Source organism: Oncorhynchus mykiss, chromosome 24 (assembly GCF_057628025.1).
Source record: "Oncorhynchus mykiss isolate SJ-2025 chromosome 24, ASM5762802v1, whole genome shotgun sequence".
Lineage (NCBI taxonomy): Eukaryota > Metazoa > Chordata > Actinopteri > Salmoniformes > Salmonidae > Oncorhynchus > Oncorhynchus mykiss.
The window spans coordinates 8,902,796-8,928,165 of record NC_143045.1 but is presented as its reverse complement, the minus strand read 5'-3'; the positions used below and the strand labels follow the sequence as shown (position 1 = coordinate 8,928,165).

The window sequence follows — 25,370 nt, the reverse complement described above, 5'->3', positions numbered from 1 at the left end:
AAACTAAAGAACATTGAGCTTTCCCATAAGGTGTGTTAAAATAAACTAAAGTGAATGCAATTCAATCTTTTGAACTGGACAATTTATCAAAAAACTTCAACAAAGCAATTGAATTCAATCTATTAAAATAAACATTCAATGAAGAACACCTCCCCCTTCTGGTGGACATTAGACTGTTTACTAGGTAGGAAAGAAGTCTGAAAAAAAGTCTGACAATCCACCATATATCCTGGTTGTTGTGTTATTTAATGTGCTGTTGTAAAACCACTACTTTACAGTCTGGCACATCAAAACATGATCAGGATCAACAAGGAAACAGTACAGAGTAAATATCATGCAGGCAACACTGCAGTAGAAAACATTGTAAGAGTTCACTGGCAGTAGCACCTCCTCACAGCACCAGAATCAGTGATGCTTCTTCTTGCCTTCATCCTAAAAATGACAAAAGACATACATTTAATAAAAACTAACCCTGGTAATTATGTGCCACATTAAAGTGCCAGTATGAACCATTACATGTACTAATAATAAACACTTGTCTTGGTTGAAATATGCAGCCAGGCCCTGATGTGACTGTAGGGCAGGGAACACCTTTTTATTGCTCTCCTATCTGATTTCACAGACACACCTAGTAACTCAGAGCATTCTTGTCCATTTCCTCTTTTACATTGAAGTAAGGCACGGCCAAGGTTACGGGTCTTACCAATATACCTAGCGACAACAGAACCAATACAGTAAGAGGTAGCATGAATACAGACTGCAAAAGGAGATACGTTTCTAAAATGATGTTTTACTAGCTGATAGTGTATGGAAACACACGTGACAGTAGAAGTTCTGAGTCTCAAGTGTTGTAAATGGCAACAACCACACCTACATAACTAGGGCGTTTAACCTGATAAAAAAAACTGCCACAACTGGTATAACATGCACAGCCTCTATGGCCTTACCCATCTTGGTAGTAAGTAACCCTTGAACCAAAGGAGTGGTTGTCAACACAACTTGTTGGACCCCATTCTATAGCAGTCATATATTAACATTCTTTGGAACAGTCACAACAAAAATAACAAATCAAGGCTAATGTGCACTACCTCATCACTGCTGGAAGAGGAAGATGATGACCCATCATCTTTGTCCTTATGCTCCTTGGGCTTCTTGTCTTTCTTCTTGTGACCTTTGTCCTTCTTGTCACCATGTTTCTTAGACTTGTCTTTGTCCTCCTTATGGTCCTTCGATTTGTCATGGTCCTTTGATTTGTTACAGTCCTTCGATTTGTCATGGTCCTTTGATTTGTCCTTGGACACACTCTGGAAGTTGGCATACAGTCAGAATACTTTGTATGCAGTGTGTGTATGATTGTCAGCATTAATTGCACACAAATTGCCATTCATGGCTGAAATACAATTGACACACTCATCAAGCAACTGGTTTAGGTAATGGCAACAGTATGTTTCTTACCTTATCCCCATCTTTGTCCTTCTTCTTCCCCCACCCAAATAGGGCATTCTGTTCCTGGCCAGAGGCATCATCCTTTTTCACCTGATCATCTTTACCTACAGCTGTGGAAAAGAAGAGACAGGCCATGTAGGCTTAGTTATCTTTACATTAACAATCACAGCCTAATAAACTAACCAGAACATTTTCATTAAAATTATAGGTTACCATCCTCAATAGCAATAAATAGACAGTGGCACTATGCGTTCTTCAACTGAAAGGACATAAGGCCTACTCCACCTGTTCATTTGCCATTAATAATGTAAGCATAGTCTCAACTAAGGCAGTCTTTGGAATAAATAAATGCTTAATAGGTGTGAAGTGCATTCAATCAGCTCAAATAATAGGAACATATTACACTGCATTTCAGACTAATAACCACCAAATCAATTGAGAAATACACACAATGTAGTTTCTGTATTTCAGACAATATTTTAGAGATCAATGCAATTATGATTCAAGAAATCAAGATTTACCTGAAGCCAAATCGAAATCCATGTTGTCTTGAGAGCACACGGCAGTAGTGACAACCAGCAAGTGCAATGTTGCACTTTATAAACGGAAAAACTCATGCATCGCGCCTACCTGTTAACCCCACCCCGCAACCACGTGACCAAAACACGTTCGTGTTGGTCAGGAGGCACAAAACTGGAAAATGAGTTTTTAATGGAGGGACTATCTGATAGGGGGACTATTTAACGGTTTTGAAAGAGACACCTTTATAGTGCCAGTGTGGAATTTACCTGGTGGAGCATTAGGCCGGTAGCATGACGATTAAAACTAAATTATTCGGCTAGTGTGTCGTCCGCTACATAGGCAAATTGGTCTGAGACTGCAATCGTGGAGGGGGTTCGCTAATCTGTCCCGAAGAGTTTGAACCGGGGGAAACGTGATTGCTTTCGTTTTGGAACAGGGCTGCCTCCGGGGCCCAGCTCTGGCCGACCGCGAACACTGGCCAAAACAAACGTGACATGGTCAAGCACGTGTAGTAATGAGTAGGATTATGGGTTTTCACATGCAAAGGTAATGGCTTTTTATAACAATGCATTATCTGCCTTCCCAATGAAATCTAGTTTTGTAAATTCAAACATTTATTTTATGGAAAATATATACAGTGGGGCAAAAAAAGTATTTAGTCAAACACCAATTGCGCAAGTTCTCCCACTTAAAAAGATGAGAGAGGCCTGTAATTTTCATCATAGGTACACTTCAACTATGACAGACAAAATGAGAAAAAAAATCCAGAAAATCACATTGTATGATTTTTAATGAATTTATATGCAAATTATGGTGGAAAATAAGTATTTGGGTACCCACAAACAAGCAAGATTTATGGCTCTCACAGACCTGTAACTTCTTCTTTAAGAGGCTCCTCTGTCCTCCACTCGTTACCTGTATTAATGGCACCTGTTTGAACTTGTTATCAGTATAAAAGACACCTGTCCACAACCTCAAACAGTCACACTCCAAACTCCACTATGGCCAAGACCAAAGAGCTGGCAAAGGACACCAGAAACAAAATTGTAGACCTGCACTAGGCTGGGAAGACTGAATCTGCAATAGGTAAGCAGCTTGGTTTGAAGAAATCAACTGTGGGAGCAATTATTAGGAAATGGAAGACATACAAGACCACTGATAATCTCCCTCGATCTGGGGCTCCACGCAAGATCTCACCCCGTGGGGTCAAAATGATCACTAGAACGGTGAGCAAAAATCCCAGAACCACACGGGGGGACCTAGTGAATGACCTGCAGAGAGCTGGGACCAAAGTAACAAAGCCTACCATCAGTAACGCCGCCAGGGACTCAAATCCTGCAGTGCCAGACGTGTCCCCGTGCTTAAGCCAGTACATGTCCAGGCCTGTCTGAAGTTTGCTAGAGAGCATTTGGATGATCCAGAAGAAGATTGGGAGAATGTCATATGGTCAGATGATACCAAAATATAACTTTTTGGTAAAAACTCAACTCGTCGTGTTTGAAGGACAAAGAATGCTGAGTTGCATCCAAAGAACACCATACCTACTGTGAAGCATGGGGGTGGAAACATCATGCTTTGGGGCTGTTTTTCTGCAAAGGGACCAGGACGACTGATCCGTGTAAAGGAAAGAATGAATGGGGCCATGTATCGTGAGATTTTGAGTGAAAACCTCCTTCCATCAGCAAGGGCATTGAAGATGAAACGTGGCTGGGTCTTTCAGCATGACAATGATCCCAAACACACCGCCCGGGCAACGAAGGTGTGGCTTCGTAAGAAGCATTTCAAGGTCCTGGAGTGGCCTAGCCAGTCTCCAGATCTCAACCCCATAGAAAATCTTTGGAGGGAGTTGAAAGTCTGTGTTGCCCAGCAACAGCCCCCAAAACATCACTGCTCTAGAGGAGATCTGCATGGAGGAATGGGCCAAAATACCAGCAACAGTGTGTGAAAACCTTGTGAAGACTTACAGAAAACGTTTGACTTCTGTCATTGCCAACAAAGGGTATATAACAAAGTATTGAGATAAACTTTTGTTATTGACCAAATACTTATTTTCCACCATAATTTGCAAATAAATTCATTACAAATCCTACAATGTGATTTTCTGGATTTTTTTCCCTCATTTTGTCTGTCATAGTTGAAGTGTACCTATGATGAAAATTACAGGCCTCTCTCATCTTTTTAAGTGGGAGAACTTGCACAATTGGTGGCTGACTAAATACTTTTTTGCCCCACTGTTTATATATTTTTTTCTTTCTGGATGATGGACCATGCTACCTTATTGACCGCATGATTTGAGCCCAATGATGTGACGTCCGTGGGCCTACATAAGGTAGCGTTTGGCCAGAGCATGCAGAAATAAATAAAAAGGCCAAACCTGAAGAGGTCTATATTGGTCTGCTAAAACAGGACCAGTAAACACCATACAACCAAAGTCAGCGTGTATGTGCCCCGCCTGCCACAAGGAGGCACTGGAGTGCGATGGGAGAAGGCCATCTGGCCGGCTGGGATGCTGTCTCCAATCAAATCCCATTTTATTTGTCACATGCACCGAATACAATTGGTGTAGACTTTCCCATGAGATGCTTACTTAGGACCCCTTTGCCAACAATGCAGAGTTAAAGTGAGAAAAAAAAGGCAAAATAAAAAAAGGAAAATAGTAACACAGTAAAATAACAATAACGATGCTATTTACAGAGAGTACCAGTACTGAATCAATGTACAAGGTACAAGGTAGTTGAGGTAATTTAGGCAATGTGTACAGGTAGGGTTAAACATGTCTAGACAATCAGGATAGAAGATAAACAGAGTAGCAGCAGCAGCACGTGTGTCTATGTGTGAGCGTTGCATCAATATGCATGTGTGTGTGTGTGTTGTGTATGTGAGCATATGTAGTGTGTGTATGTGTGTGTTGGGAGTGTCAGTGTAGTATGTGTGAATGTGTGGGTAGAATTTAGTGAGTGTGCATAGAGCCAGTGCAAGAGAGTCAGTGCAAAAAAAAGGGGGTCAATGTAAATAGTTTGGGTAGCCATTTGATTACCTGTTCAGCAGTCTTATGGCTTGGGGGTAGAAGCTATTAAGGAGCCTTTTGGTCCCAGACTTGGCACTCTGGTACCGCTTGCTGTGCGGTAGCAGAGAGGACAGTCTATGACTTGGGTGGCTAAAGTCTTTGACAATTTGAGTACCTTCCTCTGACACCGCCTGGTATATGAATCAAATTTCAGTCAATCAAATGTATTTAGAAAGCCTTTTTTACATCAGCCGATGTCATAAAGTGCTATACAGAAACCCAGCCTAAAACTCCAAACAGCAAGCAATGCAAATGTAGAAGCACAGTGGCTAGGAAAAACTCCATAGAAAGGTAGGAACCTGGGAAGAAAACCTAGAGAGGAACCAGGCTCTGAGGGGTGGCCAATCCTCTTCTGGCTCTGCCAGGTGGAGATTATAACAGTACATGGCCAAAATGTTCATAGATGACCAGCAGGGTCAAATAATAATAATCACAGTGGTTGTAGAGGGTGCAACAGGTCAGCACCTTAGGAGTAAAGGAGCATACTTAAATTCACACAGGACACCGGATAAGACAGGACAAATATTCCAGATATAACAGACTGACCGTAGCCCCCCGACACATAAACTACTGCAGCCTAATTACTGGAGGCTGAGACAGGAGGGGTTCGGGAGACACTGTGGGATCTTGTTTTTGTACTGTTGCTTTCCAGCCCTACAGAACTGTGCGTTTCGTGTTGTATTTTTTTTTTCTTTTTTCGGTGTCATCAATAAAAGAAAGATGTACGCCTACCACGCTGCACCTTGGTCTACTCCTTCCATCGACGAACGTGACAGAAGATCCCACCTCAACTGGACCAAGCAGCGTGCCTGGGAGGAGATGGCATCCTGGTCTACAGAGGAGGTTGAGGAGAGAATAGCCTGGACTTGGGAGGAAGTATTGGAGAGATACAAAAGCCTGCCGGGGAAGCAGGCGGAAGCAGCGAAGGAGCATCAACGACGACTCCGGGGGTCGCAACCACGACGCAAGCACGAGAGGCAGCCCCAAAACATTTTTTGGGGGGGCACACGGGGGAGTTGGCAGAGCCAGTTTTCAGACCAGAGCCAACTCCCCGCACTCGCTTTAAGGAGTGTGTGACCGTTCAGGCACCATGATATGCGTTGATACGCACTGTGTCTCCAGTGCACATTCACAGCCCTGTGCGCTCGGTGCCAGCTCTGCGCACTTGCCGTGCAAAAGTGAGCATCCAGCCAGGACGGGTTGTGCCAGCTCTACGCTCTAGACCTCCAGTGCGCCTTCACGGCCCAGTATAGCCTGTGCCAGCTCCATGCACCCGGCCTCCAGTGCGTGTCTCCAGCCTCGTATGTCCTGTGCCTGCTCCACGCACGAAGCCTCCAGTGATGACCCATGGCACGAAGCCTCCAGTGATGACCCATGGCACGAAGCCTGCAGTGATGACCCATGGCACGAAGCCTGCAGTGATGATCCATGGCACGAAGCCTGCAGTGATGGTCCATGGCACGAAGCCTGCAGTGATGATCCATGGCACGAAGCCTGCAGTGATGATCCATGGCACGAAGCCTGCAGTGATGATCCATGGCACGAAGCCTGCAGTGATGACCCATGGCACGAAGCCTGCAGTGATGACCCATGGCACGAAGCCTGCAGTGATGACCCATGGCACGAAGCCTGCAGTGATGATCCATGGCACGAAGCCTGCAGTGATGATCCATGGCACGAAGCCTCCAGTGATGACCCATGGCACGAAGCCTGCAGTGATGACCCATGGCACGAAGCCTGCAGTGATGACCCATGGCACGAAGCCTGCAGTGATGATCCATGGCACGAAGCCTGCAGTGATGACCCATGGCACGAAGCCTGCAGTGATGATCCATGGCACGAAGCCTGCAGTGATGACCCATGGCACGAAGCCTGCAGTGATGATCCATGGCACGAAGCCTCTAGTGATGACCCATGGCACGAAGCCTGCAGTGATGATCCATGGCACGAAGCCTGCAGTGATGACCCATGGCACGAAGCCTGCAGTGATGACCCATGGCACGAAGCCTGCAGTGATGACCCATGGCACGAAGCCTGCAGTGATGACCCATGGCACGAAGCCTGCAGTGATGACCCATGGCACGAAGCCTGCAGTGATGACCCATGGCACGAAGCCTGCAGTGATGACCCATGGCACGAAGCCTGCAGTGATGACCCATGGCACGAAGCCTGCAGTGATGACCCATGGCACGAAGCCTGCAGTGATGATCCATGGCACGAAGCCTGCAGTGATGACCCATGGCACGAAGCCTGCAGTGATGACCCATGGCACGAAGCCTGCAGTGATGATCCATGGCACGAAGCCTGCAGTGATGACCCATGGCACGAAGCCTGCAGTGATGACCCATGGCACGAAGCCTGCAGTGATGACCCATGGCACGAAGCCTGCAGTGATGACCCATGGCACGAAGCCTGCAGTGATGACCCATGGCACGAAGAAGAAAAAGAAGAAGAAGCAAAAGAAAAAGGTAAGGAAAATACTTTAAAGGAAAAAAATACTTTAAAGGAAAAAAATACTTTAAAGGAAAAAAATACTTTAAAGTACTACTTAAGTCGTTTTTTGGGGCGTCTGTACTTTACTATTTATATTTTTGACAACTTTTACTTCACTACATTCCTAAAAACAATGTACTTTTTACTCCATACATTATCCCTGACACCCAAAAGTACTCGTTACATTTTGAATGGCTAGCAGGACAGGAAAATGGTCCAATTCACGCACTTACCAAGATAACATCCCTGGTCATCCCTACTGCCTCTGATCTAGCAGACTCACTAAACACAAATGCTTTGTTTTTAAATTATGTCTGACTGTTGGAGTGTGAATCTGGCTATCCGTAAATAAAAAATATAAATAAGATTATGCCGTCTGGTTTGCTTAATAAGGCATTTTTAAATATTCATACTTAAGTATATTTCAGCAACTACATTTACTTTTAATACTTAAGTATATTTAAAACCAAATACTTTTACTCAAGTAGTATTTTACTGGGTGACTTTTACTTGAGTCATTTTCTGTTAAGGTATCTTGACTTTTACTCAAGTATGAGAATTGAGTACTTTTTCCACCACTGGTTACAAGGTGGGTCATTTGTGTATAAAGACAGTCATTTACTACAGTGCGTAGCTTTCAGTACACAATCACGAACACACATGGGGCGGCAGGTAACCTAGTGGTTAGAGCGTTGGACTTCGAATCCCCAAGCTGACAAGGTAAAAATCTGTCGTTCTGCCCCTGAACAAGGCAGATAACCCACTGTTCTCTAGGACGTCATTGAAAATAAGAATTTGTTCTTAACTGTCTTGCCTAGTTAAATAAAAGGTCAAATAAACACAGGCATCACTCACCAGGCTCAGATATGAAGGTTACACCGTGTACTATGATATCCCCAGCATCTTCTTTCTTTTCCTTCTTCCTTTTCTTCTTCTCTTCCTGCAGACAGAAGTCACTACACTAGCGAGTTTGACTCCTTCACCTAAACGTTAACATATCAGAACAAAACAATACCCTGACAGGTTGGACAAAAGTGCCTGCAGGAACATTGGCTACATCTCCTTTTAGATCACTGGGGGTACTTTCCTTTCAAGACAAATTGGGTAGTTAACACAGATTTATTCCAGGACCTGCCGTGACAAAAAAAAAAGGGTCCTTCAACAGAAATAAACAAGCATGACGAGTCAGCATCTACAAGAATGGGTTCTCAGGTTCCAACCAGCCCAGTGGTATCCATCCTCGTTTTATTATTCATGCATAATTGTTAGTTTGAGTGTTTTGACAGATCATATCGGTGCATATTCCAGAGAGTAAGCACAAGAGCGGTAAGGATCCCTGATCATGTGGGCACCAGCTCCACAGGTTATGACTGGGTGTCCTATGCCTATCTTAGATCTGGGTCCCGAGGGTCACAGCATGCCTACCGTATGGGTTTCATTGTGGCTTTCAGTCTTTCAGCTAGTCTTTCAACCCCACATATCTCAAGCATGCAAACCTGTTTCTCCTGCTTACTAACGCCGACAGAACATGGTGCCGTTGTTCCAGACCAGCATACAGTGCTGGCGGGTTGAGTTTCTATTGTGGCGTCAAAGTACCTGCAATCGATAATCAAGAATCTTAACAAATTAACTGATTTCCTATTCAAATAAACAGGTGCACTCATTTCCCAAGACAAATTTCCCAAAAATGTGTTTCACGTTTTTATCCTTGTATGAAAGACCAATCTAAATGATTGGACATCTAAAAGTGAGAAGAGTAAGATTAAATAACGCAATTTCATTAGTCACATTTTTATCAAATAAAAACTGCCCAGCCCAATGTAGTAAGACGAGACTACATCCACTTTATAAAGCTGTGTGTCATGGCAAGGAACCTCATTTGGATACGCTTGACAAGAGTATTCCCAGGATTAAAGCAACATTGGATTGGTTTCAGGTTAGATACCAGCTTTGTCAAAACACCCTCTATAAAGCAATTTGGCTTCCTTTCACTTTAATGGTTTCCTTGGGGGATTCAAGTCTCCTTTTGGCTTCGCATGAACAAGATATTTGCCTAAGACTAAACGCACAGCCCAATCCAACCAAAACGTACTCTCTCTCTCTCTCTCTCTCTGTTTGTTCAGTGACTCATTCCAAACAGGCAGCTTTAGGCTGGACTGCCAGATGGGCGGGGTTCACACTTCTGTGACTTTTCTATTTGTTCCATTGCACAATACACGCTCAATCAAGCCCAGATCTTGATGTGATGCTGATGAACATTAGGTCACATGTTAAGAGATTTGCCTAGCTTACTTCACTGTCTGAAGAGCTGCTGTCAGAGGAGGAGGAGGATGAACTGGAATCCTGTGTACAAGAAAAACAAAGATGGTATTGCATAATTGACACCAGTAAAGTACATGTCAGATACCTCCCCTATTTGGTTAGTTCCTACTTTACCTTTCATGTGTGAATGTAATGGATATTCTTCTCTGTTGAATTTAAAAAGGGTCTTACAGAATGCCCCACTATTAAATAACAGTATTTCTAGATAACATACTTAGAGATGACAGACAGGTAACAGATAGCCACTCTCCAATAGGTTACTGCAAACACAATAGGCATCTATGTTTTTGGAGATCAACATTTTTGGGCTCTCGAGTGGCACAGCGGTCTAAGGCACTGCACCTCAGTTCTAGAGGCGTCACTACAGACCCTGGTTTGATTCCAGGCTGTATCACAACCGGCCGTGATAGGGCGGCGCACATTTGCCCCAGCGTCATCCAGGTTTTGCCGGTGTAGGCTGTGATTGTAAATAAGAATTTGTTCTTAACTGACTTGCCTAGTTAAATAAAAGGTCAAAAATAAATAAAAAATCAGCCCTCAGCTGTGGAGCGACTACACCCTAAACGAGTAGTGTAGAGCGTACAGTTCTGAAACGGCACACTGACATGACACTGCATTTACGTTCGGGTCTCTTTTACCAAATTTGAGAGGCTCTAGTGAGCAATAGATTCCAAGTAAGGAATGTTAAAACTAGAACCACTTAGGCGACTCACCTTCCTTAGCTTCTTCTTTTCCTTCTTGCCTTTGTCCTCATCCTCGCTGTCTGGGAGCTGTCAAATGAGTACAGGGCAACCTGAAGGAGAGAGAGAGACTGTAATTGTTACAACTGACAGATGGATATGACGGGGTAAAAATAGATGTTAAATATACTATTGCTTTCTTACTGCACGCATGCACTAGTGCACACACTAGTTGACCCATTGTTGCTTTCCTTGTAGAGTCTTTGACTAAACCATAAATATAAACGTGCACTATATTCTCCCCCTATCACAACATTTTTGGCCTACTTTCATTGTCTCCCCAGCCCTGCCACTGAACCTGACCCTCTCCGACATACCTTTCCAGATCCTCCTGCAGGGTCTTCGGGCTCTGTCTTGGCTGCGCTAGTGGTGTCTGTTGCAGAGAGCCCTCCTAACCCTCCATGCTCTGCAAGCACACATTCACTCCTCCCAGGCTGGATCTCATCCAGTGGGCTCAGGACCACTCGTCCTCCCTCTCCCCCCGCTCCATCTACAGGCCCTGGAACTACACAAAACAGCACAGATGAATGCACAATTATATTTTCCATTCACAAATCAATGTTTATTGTATTGCATGGGTTACAATATTTGTTCAGTTGTCTTAGACTTGTATCCTATTGTACCAATCACCTACAGACTGAGGCTTTTGCAGTGCAAACAATATTAAATACAATACAAAAATGAGAACCAGAGTGTCAAAAATGCATAGGCCTACTGTTCATGTGTGAATGGCATAAAAGTCTATTAATATTATGGATAAAACATTATCTAATGCACTTCCTTATTTCTCACACTGTACTCCATCCCATGTAATGATGCATTCACCTCAGAGTACATTTGTAGCCATAACGCACAAAACAAATTGCCTATCTATATATTCTATGTTATAAGTAGAATAACTGACAGATAACGCAATTATGCATGTTGAGTGACAACAACAGCACAGAATTGCATGACTTTTACTTCAGGTTTATTTTGACCACGCCCCTGCATGACCCCAAAAAAGACAAATATTTGTAGAGCTTTACACAACTGTGCACCACTTCAAATGTCACATGTTTCCAATTTACGCATAAAGTAGAACGGAGTAGATTATACAGTTGTGATAATGAGAAATTATTGTTACTTTTACCGGGGAATATACTTATAAAACGAGACCCATTACATTTTTACACCACATAAAGCTTTAAACATATGTCGGTAATCTATCAAATCTATAAAAGTCACTAAAAGTACATAGATCACAATACCTTTGGGTCTGTTGAACTCCATTCAACTCAACAGCCGCTCCAGTTACACCTCCTCGTTTGCTGTGAAATGATGAGCTGACTGAGTTACAAGGATAGTAACTCCTTCTATATGGCCATTGGCCAAGGTGTGAGTGTTGTGTTGTGCAGAACAGGTAAATCTGTTTTTCACAATAACGGGCTGACCTTTCACCTTGCATGTAGAACATAAGCCTAATATCTAAAAAAATATATATATTAGTTAAGAATGATCTATATAATACGTTTTTGTAAGTTTGTCCAAATGTATTATCTCTTCTCACAGTACATGGAGGTACGAAAAACAATAAAAAACAATAGGTGTATAAACATATAATTGTCAAAACATTACACTGTCAGTATGGTCAAGTGTTCCTTGCGCAAAATAAGGCACAGTATTGCGCTGAATACAATTTTTTATTTTGATATCTTGGAGTGCTAAAATTGATCTCTCAACTACAGCCACAGGGCAAATTATGTTTGGTTAGAATTTAAAGGGTTACGTAGGTCAACCAAGGGTGTAACTTGGGGTCAGGGTCTATGAGGGATCCTGGGGCATTTATTTAAAGAAATAGCCTATCGTAGCTGTGAAATGGTTGTTTCTGGTGAATGTTACAGGGAAAATCCAACACCTGATATTTCGGTCAATATACCCCAATCACAAGTCAAATACCAATATTTGTCTGTATTACTTTAAAACCATTGGTCTAACTCTAACAGTTCAGTAAGCCACCACCCCTTCTTAATGCACAGTAAATGTTCAAACATATTATTCTATTTGTGTAGTCTACCTTTCACAACACTTGGCTAGTAGGCTACATTTATTTTAATTTCATTAAACCTTTATTTTATCAGGGAGTCAAACTGAGACCAAGGTCTCTTTTACAGATGAGCCCTAAATTACATAAATTACAGAAAATACATTTGTCATAAAAAAATTTTTTAAACACATTCATCCGTAATAAGGTCCTCAATCAGCTTTCTGAATTTGCCTGAGAGGCACCCAAACATCACATTCAAGAACATGTTGAAGATCGTTCAAATAAGGTGCAAGAAAACTATAAGCTGATTTACATAACTCCCTAGAGACCAAAGGAATTTCCAGAGTTAGCCATCCCTGAGACCTGCTGCGGTAACTCGTATGTCTAAAGTAAAGATGTTAGGTACAGTGGGACTTTTTGTAAAATGGAAAAAAATAGCAACGTATCAACCTACGTGACATCAGAGGGCCAACCAACTTTCTGCTGGAGAATGCAGTGATAAACTGCATCTAACAGCTTTAGTGAAGTGGCAGCTGCGTTCACATAGATGAGGTCGCCATAGTCTAGGACCGATAGGAGCGTCGACTGAATAATCGGCTTCCTACTGTTTAGCGAGAGGCAGGACCTATTTCTATAGAAGAAGCCCCTTTTTAATTCTCAGCGTCTTTACTAGAACTCATCAATATGCTTTTTAAAAGTCAGCTTTTCATCTATGCAGATGCCCAGATATCTGTAAGCAGGGACATGATCAATATGGACACCATCCAAAGTACATAAGCTTATTTGTATGCGCTCTAGAGAACAACATATACTTAGTTTTATCTGTATTCAATACTAATTCCAGGTCAATAAAGTTTTTCTGTAATACAATGAAGGCAGACTGTAGCTCAGATAGAGCCTGGTCAACTATTGGGGCAATAGCATACACAACAGTATCATCGGCATACAAGTGCAGGTTACAGTTTTTTACAGACAAGTCAATATTTGTTATGTAAACAGTGCAGGACACAGAATCGGCCCCTGCGGGATATCTTTCGTAATATCCAGGAAACCTGATTAAACACCATCAATAGATACACATTGGGTTCTATCTGTCAGGTCATTTTTGAACCAGCTAAATGCAGCCTGGTCTCGGCCAATTGAGGAAAGCCTCTGAATTAGCAGTGAGTGATCAACAGTATCGAAAGCCTTTGCCAGGTCAATGAAAAGAGCAGCAGAATGTTGCCTTTTATCCATACAGTTAAACCACATCATTTACAACTAGGGATGCAGCAGAGATAGATACATGGTTTTGAAATGACACTGTTTGGGGCAAAATGAGGATTGAGATGACGCACACATGCATCCCAACTGCTACTTGTCAATATTCCAAAATTCGAAACTCCTTTGCGAGCATCTTGTGTCTCGCCTCAACATGTTTTGCATGATTTGCTGTGAAACACTGCCAGACAGAAGTACACTCCGGTAATAGACAGTGAGAAAGTCTATTGATTTGATACAGACTGAATAATGTAGGCTTATCTGTTACAACTAACTAGTGTTACATTTTAGCCCAGTTTTCCCCTATACAGATGAAGTCGGAAGTTTACATACACTTAGGTTGGAGTCATTAAAACTTGTTTTTCAACCACTCCATAAATTTCTTGTTAACAAACTATAGTTTTGGCAAGTCGGTTAGGACATCTACTTTGTGCATGACACAAGTCATTTTTCCAAAAATTGTTTACAGACAGATTATTTCACTTATGATTCACTGTATCACAATGCCAGTGGGTCAGAAGTTTACATACGCTAAGTTGACGGTGTCTTTAAACAGCTTGGAAAATTCCAGAAAATTATGTCATGGCTTTAGAAGCTTCTGATAGGCTAATTGACATAATTTGAGGCAATTGGAGGTGTAACTGTGGATGTATTTCAAGGCCTATCTTTGCTTGACATCATGGGAAAATCAAAAGAAATCAGCCAAGACATCAGAAAAACAATTGTAGACCTTCACGAGTCTGGTTCATCCTTTGGAGCAATTTCCAAATGCCTGCAGGTACCACGTTCATCTTTACAAACAACAGTACGCAAGTATAAACACCATGAGACCACACAGACGTCATACCGCTCAGTAAGGAGATGCGTTCTGTCTCCTAGAGATGAACGTACTTTGGTGCGAAAAGTGCAAACCAATCCCAGAACAACAGCAAAGGACCTTGTGAAGATGCTGGAGGAATCAGGTACAAAAGTATATATATCCACAGTAAAACGAGTCCTATATCAACATAACCTGAAAGGCCGCTCAGCAAGAAGAAGCCAATGCTCCAAAACTGCCATTAAAAAGCCAGACTACAGTTTGCAACTGCACATGGGGACAAAGATCGTACTTTTTGGAGAAATGTCCTCTGGTCTGATGAAACAAAAATAGAACAGTTTGTCCATAATGACCATTGTTTTGTTTGCCGGAAAAAGGGGGATGCTTGCAAGCTGAAGAACACCATCCCAACCGTGACGCACAGGGGTGGCAGCATCACGCAGCATCATGCTTTGCTGCAGGAGGGACTGGTGCACTTCACAAAATAGATGGCATCACGAGGAAGGAAAATTATATGGATATATTGAAGCAACATCTCAAGACATCAGAAGTTAAAGCTTGGTGCAAATGGGTCTTCCCCAAGCATACTTCCAAAGTTGTGGCAAAATGGCTTAAAGATAACAAAGTCAAGGTATTAGAGTGGCCATCACAAAACCCTGACCTCAATCCCATAGAAAATGTGTGGGCAGAACTGAAAAAGCGTGTGCGAGCAAGGAGGCCTACAAACCTGACTCAGTCACACCAGCTCTGTCAGGAGGAATGGGCCAAAATTCACCCAACTTATTGTGAGAAGCTTGTGGAAGGCTATCCAAAACATTTGACCCAAGTTAAACAATTTAAAGGCTATGCTACCAAATACTAATTGAGTGTATGTAAACTTCTGACCCACTGGGAATGTGATGAAAGAAATAAAAGCTTACATATATCATTCTCTCTACTATTATTCTGACATTTCACATTCTTAAAATAAAGTGGTGATCCTAACTGATCTAAGACAGGGAATTCTTACTAGGATTAAATGTCATGACTGACATTAAACTGAGTTTAAATGTAGTTGGCTAAGGTGTATGTAAACTTACAACTGTAGCTTCATGGGAACTTGACAGAATGAGGGAACTTGAGGGAATGAAACACAAACTGGAAAAAGGCTCATCACCATTTGAAACATGTAATTAACTAAATAGAATTACATTTAGGCTGCAATATGCTATGGCCAAGTTGGACTGTGATGGTAGCCTACATAAGAAGAAGAGGGCATGAATAAAAAGTGAGGAAATGGATTAAAAAAATCTGAGGTAACAGATAAAAAAAAACAGAGAGAATTGATCAAAAAAACCTGAGGAAATGGATAAGCCTTGCTGGGGTTTTTTCTCCACCACAACACCTAATTCTGTGGTAATGCTTACAAATTGGACCATTTCTCTAAAAGTACCAGAGATCCCACACTGACCATAAAGTAGGGTTGGCCCTCCTTTTGTAGGCCTGATATTCAATTTCCAAAAACGGGGCCCATGGCCAAAAATATAAATAATAAATAAATATACTGTTGAGAGTTGGAAAAGTAGAATACACAAGGTGCAATTTCGAAATTTGGTTGTCTAGCAGCAGTTTTTCTCTTGTTATGTCAGTCACTCAATTAACCCGACCAGGCGTGTCAAGGGGGCCTGACCTCTAGGGGGCCCCCATTGATTTTGTTAGTCCCCCTCACTCAGACATTATATCGAAGTAATGGCAAAATGTGTAGAACTGCAGAAAATGAACTGTAAAACTAAAATGTTTCTCTCTGCCATCAAGACACGGGGCCAGTCAAATGTTTTGTCCGCAGAGTACAGGTCCCTACCAACCAAATCTCGCATAGGGCTCGCAAAAGCCTGGGGCCGATTGCACAATTTGACTGTATGTGTAGGTATGGATGTGGGTTCCAAGGTCAACACCCTGTAAGGGGATCTGGGGCATTTTTAAAAGAAATAGTACATCCAACACTTTGCCGATATTTTAGTCAATATAGCCCAATCAAAGCTCAAATATCAATATTTTTATGTATTACTTTTAAATAGCAACAGCTGAAGGCAAAAAATCAACTTCTCTGGTTGAAATCGGCCTATGTGGCATTGATACTAGTCAGAAACATTTATTCGAATGCCAAAATTGACTAAAAAGTGTAAGTAGGCTAATTTCGGAGAGATTTGTGTAACTGAGATCGTCACGATTTACATGAAGGTTGGGTTTGGATTACATTCATGCCCACATGAGACCATTGCCTGGCGCAGTCTAATCACCCCTGGCAGTAATCAAATTATCTGAAACACAGCTGCCCCGTGTCCTGCAGTGCATGCTCTCCAATCGCTCACCAGAACTAACCATTAGCACGCAGCGCCGCGGACTTGTTTTGACAACGATATATAGACAAGACATCGTCGCAAATGGGGTCTTATAGGAAATCAGGTCTAATTAGGCTGAAGTTTATATCATGAATACATTTATTCAAGTCTTGTGTTGGACAACCTGGAATCAGAGAGGCTGATTACTTTGGACTTTTCTGACATTGATATTTCTACTCCAAAATGAATAAAAATGTAAATGATAATGACACCATTTAAAATAAATACTTTCCCTCTATAAATGAGCCCAATATCATATATTAGTCCATACTATCATTAAGGTGTGCTATTTAGTAATAAGCATTATCACCTGTAGCCCAACTGATGCAGCAGAGTGGCTATAAATAAATAGGCTGAAGCATGGGCATAAATATGCGATGATAAGATTCAACAATTAAATGCACGAGGACGCCCTGACCAAATTAATTGCATTGAATAAAGTTACGCATGACCATGGAATAAAGTATGTGGACACCCCTTCAAATTAGTGGATTTGCCTATTTCAGCCACTACACGTGGCTGACGGATGTATAAAATCGAGCACATAGCCATGTGCTCCATAGACAAACATTGGCAGTAGAATGGCCCGTACTGAAGAAATCAGTGACTTTCAACATGACACCATCATAGGATGCCTCCTTTCCAACAAGTCAGTTCGTCAAATTTCGGCCCTGGTAGAGCTGCCCAGTTAACTGTAAGTGCTGTTATTGTGAAGTGGAAACATCTAGGAGCAACAACGGCTCAGCTGCAAAGTGGTATGACATACAGAGTGGTATGACATACCTGCTTCACGCTGAAGCATGTAAAAATCGTCTGTCCTCGGTTGCAACACTCAGTACTGACTTCCTGCCTCTGGAAGCAATGTCAGCACAAGAACTGTTCGTCGGGAGCTTCATGAAATGGGTTTCCATGGCTGAGCAGCTGATCACCATGCCCAATGCCAAGCATTGGCTGGAGTGGTGTTAAGTTTGCCGCCATTGGACTCTGGAGCAATGAAAATCTGTTATCTCGCATGATGACTCAAGCTTCATCATCTGGCAGTCCAATGGACTAATCTGGGTTTGGTGGATGACAGGAGAACGCTACCTGCCCGAATGCATAGTGCCAACTGTAAAGTTTGGTGGAGGAGTAATAATGGTCTGGGGCTGTTTTTCATGGTTTGGGCTAGGCCCCTTAGTTCCAGTGAAGGGAAGTATTAACCCTACAGCATACAATGACATTCAAGACAATTCTGTGCTTCCAACTTTGTGGCAACAGTTTGAGGAAGGCCCTTTTCTGTTTCAGCATGACAATGCCCCATGCACAAAGTGAGGTCCATACAGAAAGGGTTTGTCGAGATCGGTGTGGAAGAACTTGACTGGCCTGCACAGAGCCCAGACCTCAACCCCATCGAACACCTTTGGGATAAATTGGAACCCCAACTCAGGAACCCCAACCCAACCAGGCCTAAATACCCAACATCAATGCCCGACCTCACTAATGCTCTTGTAGCCAAATAGGGATTTCCACATTAACATTTGCGGACAGTGTTCTGTGTTCTTGCTGCCCTCAAGTGTTCAGCGATCAGATGGTTTCGTGATAATCTGGCGCCACCATGTGGAAGAAATTAGTAGAACCCATAGACAAAGAACCTACATTTTCTGTCCCCTTTGCGATGCCGTAGCCAGTGTTAATGGCACGATGGTAGAAAAGGAGAGCTTGGAATATAGTATTTTGTCGGAAACCAGCTTTAAACCGCATCAGTGCCTCGCTTTGCACTGGAGAGGGCTTTCAGTAGCTCGCGCTGACGGTCCTAGCCGTGGGAGGTACATGGATGGGATGATCCACATGTTGACTAATGGCTGTTCTGAAAAACAAAATGTATTTAGCTAAAGAGATGAAATCAAATGATACATCCCAGAAGATCATCACAGCGCGGTGACTAGCGCACTCTCCATTGTGTGCAGCAGAATGTCTCCAAGGGTGGCGACTCTGCTGTCCGGACTGTGGCTGTTCTTGGTTCTGTCTTGTGCTGCTAGGTCGATGTGGCAAGCCTGTGACAATGGGAAGGTACACTGTGAATCATTCTAAGACTATTTTATACTGACATATGTCACTTCACTTGACTTTGTATTGCCTGCTTCAAGTATAATTGTTAGACGATCTGAACAACGACCACGAAGAAAAATCATAGCTATCACAATGCAATGGCATGATTAATATATGTGCCATCGATTGTATGTTACCACTCCAGACAGCATGCAAACTGTGGCAGTTTTGTGTCTGTATAATGTGTTTTCTGTGACTGACAGCTCTTGCTGGGGAGAGACCTGCCCCAGTCAGTTGTATGGAGCTGTCCTGTGATTTCCTGGCCAGAGTCCACTACCCAGGTAACCATGGAGCTAACCACTTGACCTATTGAACTACTGTTCCACATAACATACAGACCGACAGGCAGTAAACTACTGTAAGCATGAGTTACATGTAAACTTGAGCATTTCTGATTATGTCGCCTATTTATCTTTTGCACTTGGCTTCATATTGTGCGTTTGTTGTGTGCATTTCCCCGAGCAAATCCGTTGCTGGAACACAGTGCAAACCAGGTCTCTCTCCTCTGTTTGCAGAAGATTCCTAGCATTGAGACAGAGTATCCCCCACAGGTAAATCAATCAACTTGTCAAACAGAAAGCACAATGAGCTAGCATTATCTTTCGTTGTGAACACATTCTTTCCAAACCCTTAGTGTAGCTATTACTGATAGTGATAAGTATTTGGACAAAAATACTACTCCCGGGCCCGTTCTGCAGGGCACAGCGTTGCAGAACGTTCACGTGGAGATGTATTGTGTAGAACTCAACGTGCTTCTCTGACATGTAGAATGAGAAATCACGCCTGGTCTCTTCGTGACATTTGTATCTGATACAATATGTCTGGCCTCTTTTCCTGTCTGACCTCAGCCGATTGAGCACGTCTGCATGGACACACCCATCACCTACAATCACACTATCCCCAACAGGTAAGATGCTGCAGACACACACACACACACACACACAGGAAGTGTTACATCACCAAGTATGCAAAATACACACTCCCCTGGGAACCTGTGTGAAATCCCATTGTCAGTTAAATATGACTTTGTAATAACTCTTTAATGTGACAATGTAATACATGTATGTAAACAGCCAAATACATTTTCTGGGCAAGTGACAATCATAAATAGAAACCGCTTCTGACTTGCATGATGGACAAGTGCCTCTGAGAGCTTAATGTCGATTCCTGTCTTGCGTTCCATTTACTATCCTGTCATTATGTGGGTGGTTTGTGTAGTGGCGCTCACCGGACTGTAGGGGCAGAGAGTGGAGAGTACCTGTACTGCCCCCCTCAACGCTGGCTCAACAACCTGCAGGTAACCACTAAAACCATGACCACACACACACACTCACACACACAACCAACCTCACAGAGATAGCTAATATTTTTCATTAGTCTAGTATTGCCATAACTGATTGTCCAACTCTAATCAGCCTCTACTGGTGTGTGTGTGTGTGTGTGTGTGTGTGTGTGTGTGTGTGTGTTTGCAGCACGGAGCAACAGTGTTGCTGTACCATCCGTGTGCTCCTGTTCGTCAGCGTGACCTGCTGTCTGCCCTGGGCCACTGCTGTCTGTCTGACTACATCATAACGCCACACCCTGACCTCAGCAAACACAGAGTGAGTGAGTCACTCTCACACACACACACACACACACACACTAAAGACAGTCTCAAAGGAAACATTACCTTTACTTACACTAAGATATCAGTAGAAGTAATTTACCATCTACTCTGTACTAGCTTGTGAATTGACTGATATCCCAATAGAACCATCTCCTTACCAATAGGATTCTAGAAAACCCACAATGGCACTCCGTAGTGGCTTAGTTGAACCCGATTATAGATTACACTGAAAACAGACGACAACATGTCTACTGTGACAGCAGGGCATTCAATTGACATCCCAACAGATGCATAGACAAAGTCGTGACGGTGAAACATGAGACCAGAATGTTCCTTCTAACAATGGGGAACACAGTAGAACACACATTCAGTGGCATGTCATTGAAATGAGGGTTGTGTTCAGTAGGGCACAGTTACAAAACAAGGAGGAAAACAAGCGTTTCTTATTGGATAAGCACATCAGTTTTTTTTCCATTTGGTGCCTACTGAACATGACCCTGTGGGGACTGAATCTCTCTCCTGTTGAAGCCGTTAGCGCTGGTGTCCTGGGGTCGCACTCTGGAGCTGTCCCAGGTGACCACTCCGGAGGTCTGTGATTGGCTGCAGTTGACAGCGGCACACGGTAACAGTGGCGATGTGGGTCCAAACAGGAAGTATAACTTGCTGTTGACCCATCCTGCGGATCACAAACACGCATACCCAAAGAAGGTGAGCCAGAAGACAGAGAGAGGAGAGGGCACTGCATGTTTGAACATGTGAAAGACAGTGTAACGCAGTGGTATTCAAACTTTTTCAGTGGGGACCACACTTTTTTTGGCCAGAATTTCTGGGGACCCCATTCCACCCCAAATCTAATGAAACAACCATCAAATCTGTACAATTTGATTTTCACATCCACAAATGACCTTCAATTCATTACATTTTCATCTCTCTTATCCAAATGAAAATAACCAATGTAGATAAAAATACTCTGAAAATATATACATTTTAGGTATTTGGCAAACCCACTAGAATTTTCCCACAACCAGGGTCGCGACCCCGACTTTAAATAGCACTGGTGTAAAGCAACATGATGTCCCGACGCTGTCGTTCGATGATTTGACTGTATGATTTACGGAGTGTGCCTATTTGTTGATCATCACCAGTCTCGGAAGCAGTGCTGTGAGGAGACCCTCGCTCTGCTGCTGGATGGACGGTTGGAGGTGACAGACAGGAGGAGAGGGAGGGTCCGCAAGAGCCGAGCTGCACTCGGGAATGAGGGGAGGGAGAAAGAGAGCCGGACCACCGTGTTGCCGCCTCTAGCAGTCACCAAGACCAACAGGACTACCCTGGACAGACCTGAAGCACAGGGCCCATCCATAGTGAGGGCTACACAGAGAGATACGGACCAAGGACTCAAAGTGACTCAACCTCGCCGCAGAGAAAATAACACGGATGACAAAGAGCCCAGAGGGAACGTGAGAGAAACAGACTGGCTGAACCAGAACGAAGCAGAGGACAAGAGGCAGAGCGGGAAACCGCGAGACATCCAGGGGAGAGGGGTGACGAGCAGCAGACGCGAGGGAGAGAGACGGCCCCGTAACTCTCCAACCGAGAGGGTAAAGGCTCTGTCTCAGAGTCGGCGTAAGCAGGTGGCTGTCACACAGGCGAACAGCCAGGACAGGAGAGCAGGCTGTGATGGTAGGGTGGCCCACAGCGAGTGCACTGAGACCGTAGCTCCGCTAGGGGGCGCCGCGGCTGGACCCGGTGACAGGATGCTGCCCACTCCGCGGACAGACGAGGCGGTGTGGGCGGCGGCGGCGTTGGGCTTCCTCCTGGTGCTGCTGGCACTCTCCATGCTGCACACCCGCCTTTACCGCCAGTGGCGCACAACGCCCAGCATGTACTGGCATGACCCCAAGCAGGACTACGACAGTGTGGCAGGTGGGTTCATTTGGACTTAAACATCCCCCCGACACACACTTCTTAGGGCCCTATAAAATCCGCGTTTCATAGTGTAGACAGAAGTACAGAATGCAGACATTAAAACGGAATTCAACCATATAAAAAATGGATTGAACTTAGAGCGTTTATTCATTTGCCTAAGATTAACATAATACATCAACATAATACATCAGTGATTTGTTTATTTATTTACCTGCAACTTCCTGAAACAGCACAGGAATGCCTGTGTGTGTGGGGGTATTGTGCGCATGTACAATATGTCTACACCAAAAATATGAACTCATCACGAGGGGCCATAGTTGATCGCGGGTTTGCACATCCATACACCCCCCCCCCACACATTGTGAGCAAAACATTTTAATGACCCCCCTCTTGACAGTGGAGGTAGTTTTGGTGTTCATTTCAGGTAAATTAACACATTTTGCCATGTGGTGGAGAGAAATGTTTGCAGTTTTGAATATATCTGAGTGAGACTAACACAATCTACGGGGGCCCACTGGCTGGTAATTGGAACATGATATCATGTTTAGATAGCTAGCCGCTAAACTAACTTAGCAATCTAAAAAATGTTAGCTGACATGGGCTAATTGACTCACTATCAGCGACTGACAGAGCAAAAAAGCTGATGGACAACCACATTTCAAAATTGAACTTTGAAGTTGAGACCCCGAGTTCCTGAATTGTTTTTATTTTTAAAGTAACATTTGGGGGGAAATTGATCAGAGGGCCTTAAAAAGGTTAAAAAGTCTAGTTGTGTTTTGTGTCTTAGATGTGATCCACAGGAGGCTGAAGATGCCAGGGAGGAGGAAGAGGAGGGTGTCCAAGAGCCGACGACAGGAATGTGTCCTCCTACCACCCAGCTCCAGCACAGAGGAGGACGAGTAGAAACAGACATCTGTTTATTACACCCATCTTGGCTTTAGCCCTGGGAGAAGGAAGGACACTGGGACCTAAAAGCAGGGTACTCTCATTTGCCTAATAACACTGCTCTGTTGAAGAAACTGAGCATTTTATGGATTTTTTAGTAAAGAGACCTCCGATTCATCTTTTATCATTAAGGAATATTTTAGTATTTTAACTGTCATACAACACTCCACAGTATAAAACCCCATTCAATCAGATCTCATTCACAATCACCACCAATGATACCATTTTACTACGCATTCAATTGTTCTCGTAGGGGCCGATTCAGACTTAGAAGTGCGTAGGAAAGGGGTACATTTCCTAAGTAGTTGGTATTCAGACTTAGGAAACATACGCCTTTCCTACGCACTTCTAAGTAGTTGGTATTCAGGCTTGCCATATGAAGGTTTGCGAGTGTGGCTCCAACAATAAATGTAATTCAACTCCGGAAAACACCCACTGGTTGGCCGACAGAATTGACAAGGGAGTTTTTGTTCAATACATTTTCTGTTAATTTATCTAAAGTAATCCCTTGTAAATATGTGTTTGGACAGTGAAGCTAACCATTTTTATTTTAGGACAAACGTTTCATGAGGCAACCTTTTAATTTGAGGGTATTTTCACCTGTTTTACCTTTTAGAAATGACTTCTCCATTTGAATTATTTGGACAAATTCACTTAGTGTATTAAAGTAGTCTCAAGTTTTGTATTTGATCCCATAATCCTTTGCACTCAATGACCACATCAAGCTTGTGACCCTACAAGCTCTTATTGTAGGAAGAGTTCAGATGTTTCTGAACACTTCGAAAATTAAATGTGGCTGCTACCATGATTATCGATAATCATGAATGGATCGTGAATGAGTGAATACTAACCTCTCCTGTTATTGGAAATGGTGAGAGGTTAGCATGTTTTGTTGCTGCTTATGTCACCTTCTCACTCATCATTATTCACCATTTGTCTTAATCATGGCATTATCAGGATTCATTTGGAAGTGTTCAGAAATAAATGTACTCCAGTCATCCTTCATCCTAGTAACCCTGTACCAGATGTAGACATTTAGTATTGTAAATAAGAGTATACACATCTACATCTGGTACAGGGTGGGGGGGGGAGGGGGTTAAATCATGTAATATGATGGCTGCAGTGAATCAGGACATGGACAGAGAGGATTTGTATGTGGATTATTGCTCGTCTCCTACTACACTACACAGCCAGTGTACTCCTATGAAGCTATTGGTTGGAAGCTAACCGTTTCAACCACAGAATGAGAGAGGTTGTTTCTATGCTTTGAACGACCACAGGATATGAATTCCCCGTTCCCTCGCAATTGTGCGAGAAAACGATTGAACATGATGTTGCCATGCATGGTAATGAAAACACTTGGGAGCGGCAATACCCTGTGAGGGCTTTTTCATTTGTTTTTTTAACTACTGTGTGATGTTTACTAGTAACTCTGTACCAGATGTAGATGTGTATACTCTTAGTTACAATACTAATGTATACATAGAATAATGAACTTCAGTCATATCCTACTAAGTAATGAAATTACAACCGTGAAAACAAAAATCACCATAGATGTGGTTACCATAATGGAGCAGCTGTAGCCATATACAGTGGACAAAACATTAGGAAAACCTTCCAAATATTGACTTCCACACCTTTTTGCTCTCAGAACTGCCTCAATTCTTCAGGGCATGGACTCTACAAGGGTCGAAAGCGTTCCCACCGGGATGCTGGCCCAATGCTTCCCAC

General features: G+C 43.1%; 2 protein-coding genes across 4 annotated transcripts; one reads left to right on the top strand and one right to left on the bottom strand.

The window, feature by feature from the left end:
* Window positions 1-227: 227 nt before the first annotated feature.
* Window positions 228-10,905, bottom strand: LOC110503664 (uncharacterized). The gene is made up of 8 exons (XM_021582106.3): window positions 10,894-10,905; window positions 10,564-10,620; window positions 9,821-9,871; window positions 8,384-8,468; window positions 1,968-7,447; window positions 1,456-1,556; window positions 1,089-1,304; window positions 228-432 (listed from the first exon to the last, which is right to left on the bottom strand). Exons 1-5 carry the CDS (start codon window positions 10,903-10,905, stop codon window positions 6,273-6,275), a joined length of 1,380 nt encoding a protein of 459 aa, XP_021437781.2. The 3' UTR covers window positions 228-432; window positions 1,089-1,304; window positions 1,456-1,556; window positions 1,968-6,272.
* A 7,775-nt stretch (window positions 10,906-18,680) lies between these two features.
* tp53i13 (tumor protein p53 inducible protein 13) lies at window positions 18,681-24,329 on the top strand. 3 transcript variants are annotated; one of them, XM_021582101.3, is made up of 9 exons: window positions 18,681-19,123; window positions 19,366-19,443; window positions 19,678-19,713; window positions 20,011-20,069; window positions 20,381-20,459; window positions 20,635-20,763; window positions 21,297-21,476; window positions 21,914-22,691; window positions 23,482-24,329. In XM_021582101.3, exons 1-9 carry the CDS (start codon window positions 19,025-19,027, stop codon window positions 23,595-23,597), a joined length of 1,554 nt encoding a protein of 517 aa, XP_021437776.3. In that variant the 5' UTR covers window positions 18,681-19,024; the 3' UTR covers window positions 23,598-24,329. The 3 variants fall into 3 exon arrangements, with proteins under 3 accessions (XP_021437776.3, XP_021437777.3, XP_021437780.3); XM_021582102.3 differs by having other exon boundaries at window positions 18,719-19,123; window positions 19,681-19,713; XM_021582105.3 differs by lacking the exons at window positions 18,681-19,123; window positions 19,366-19,443 and having other exon boundaries at window positions 19,600-19,713; window positions 19,931-20,069.
* Window positions 24,330-25,370: the final 1,041 nt, after the last annotated feature.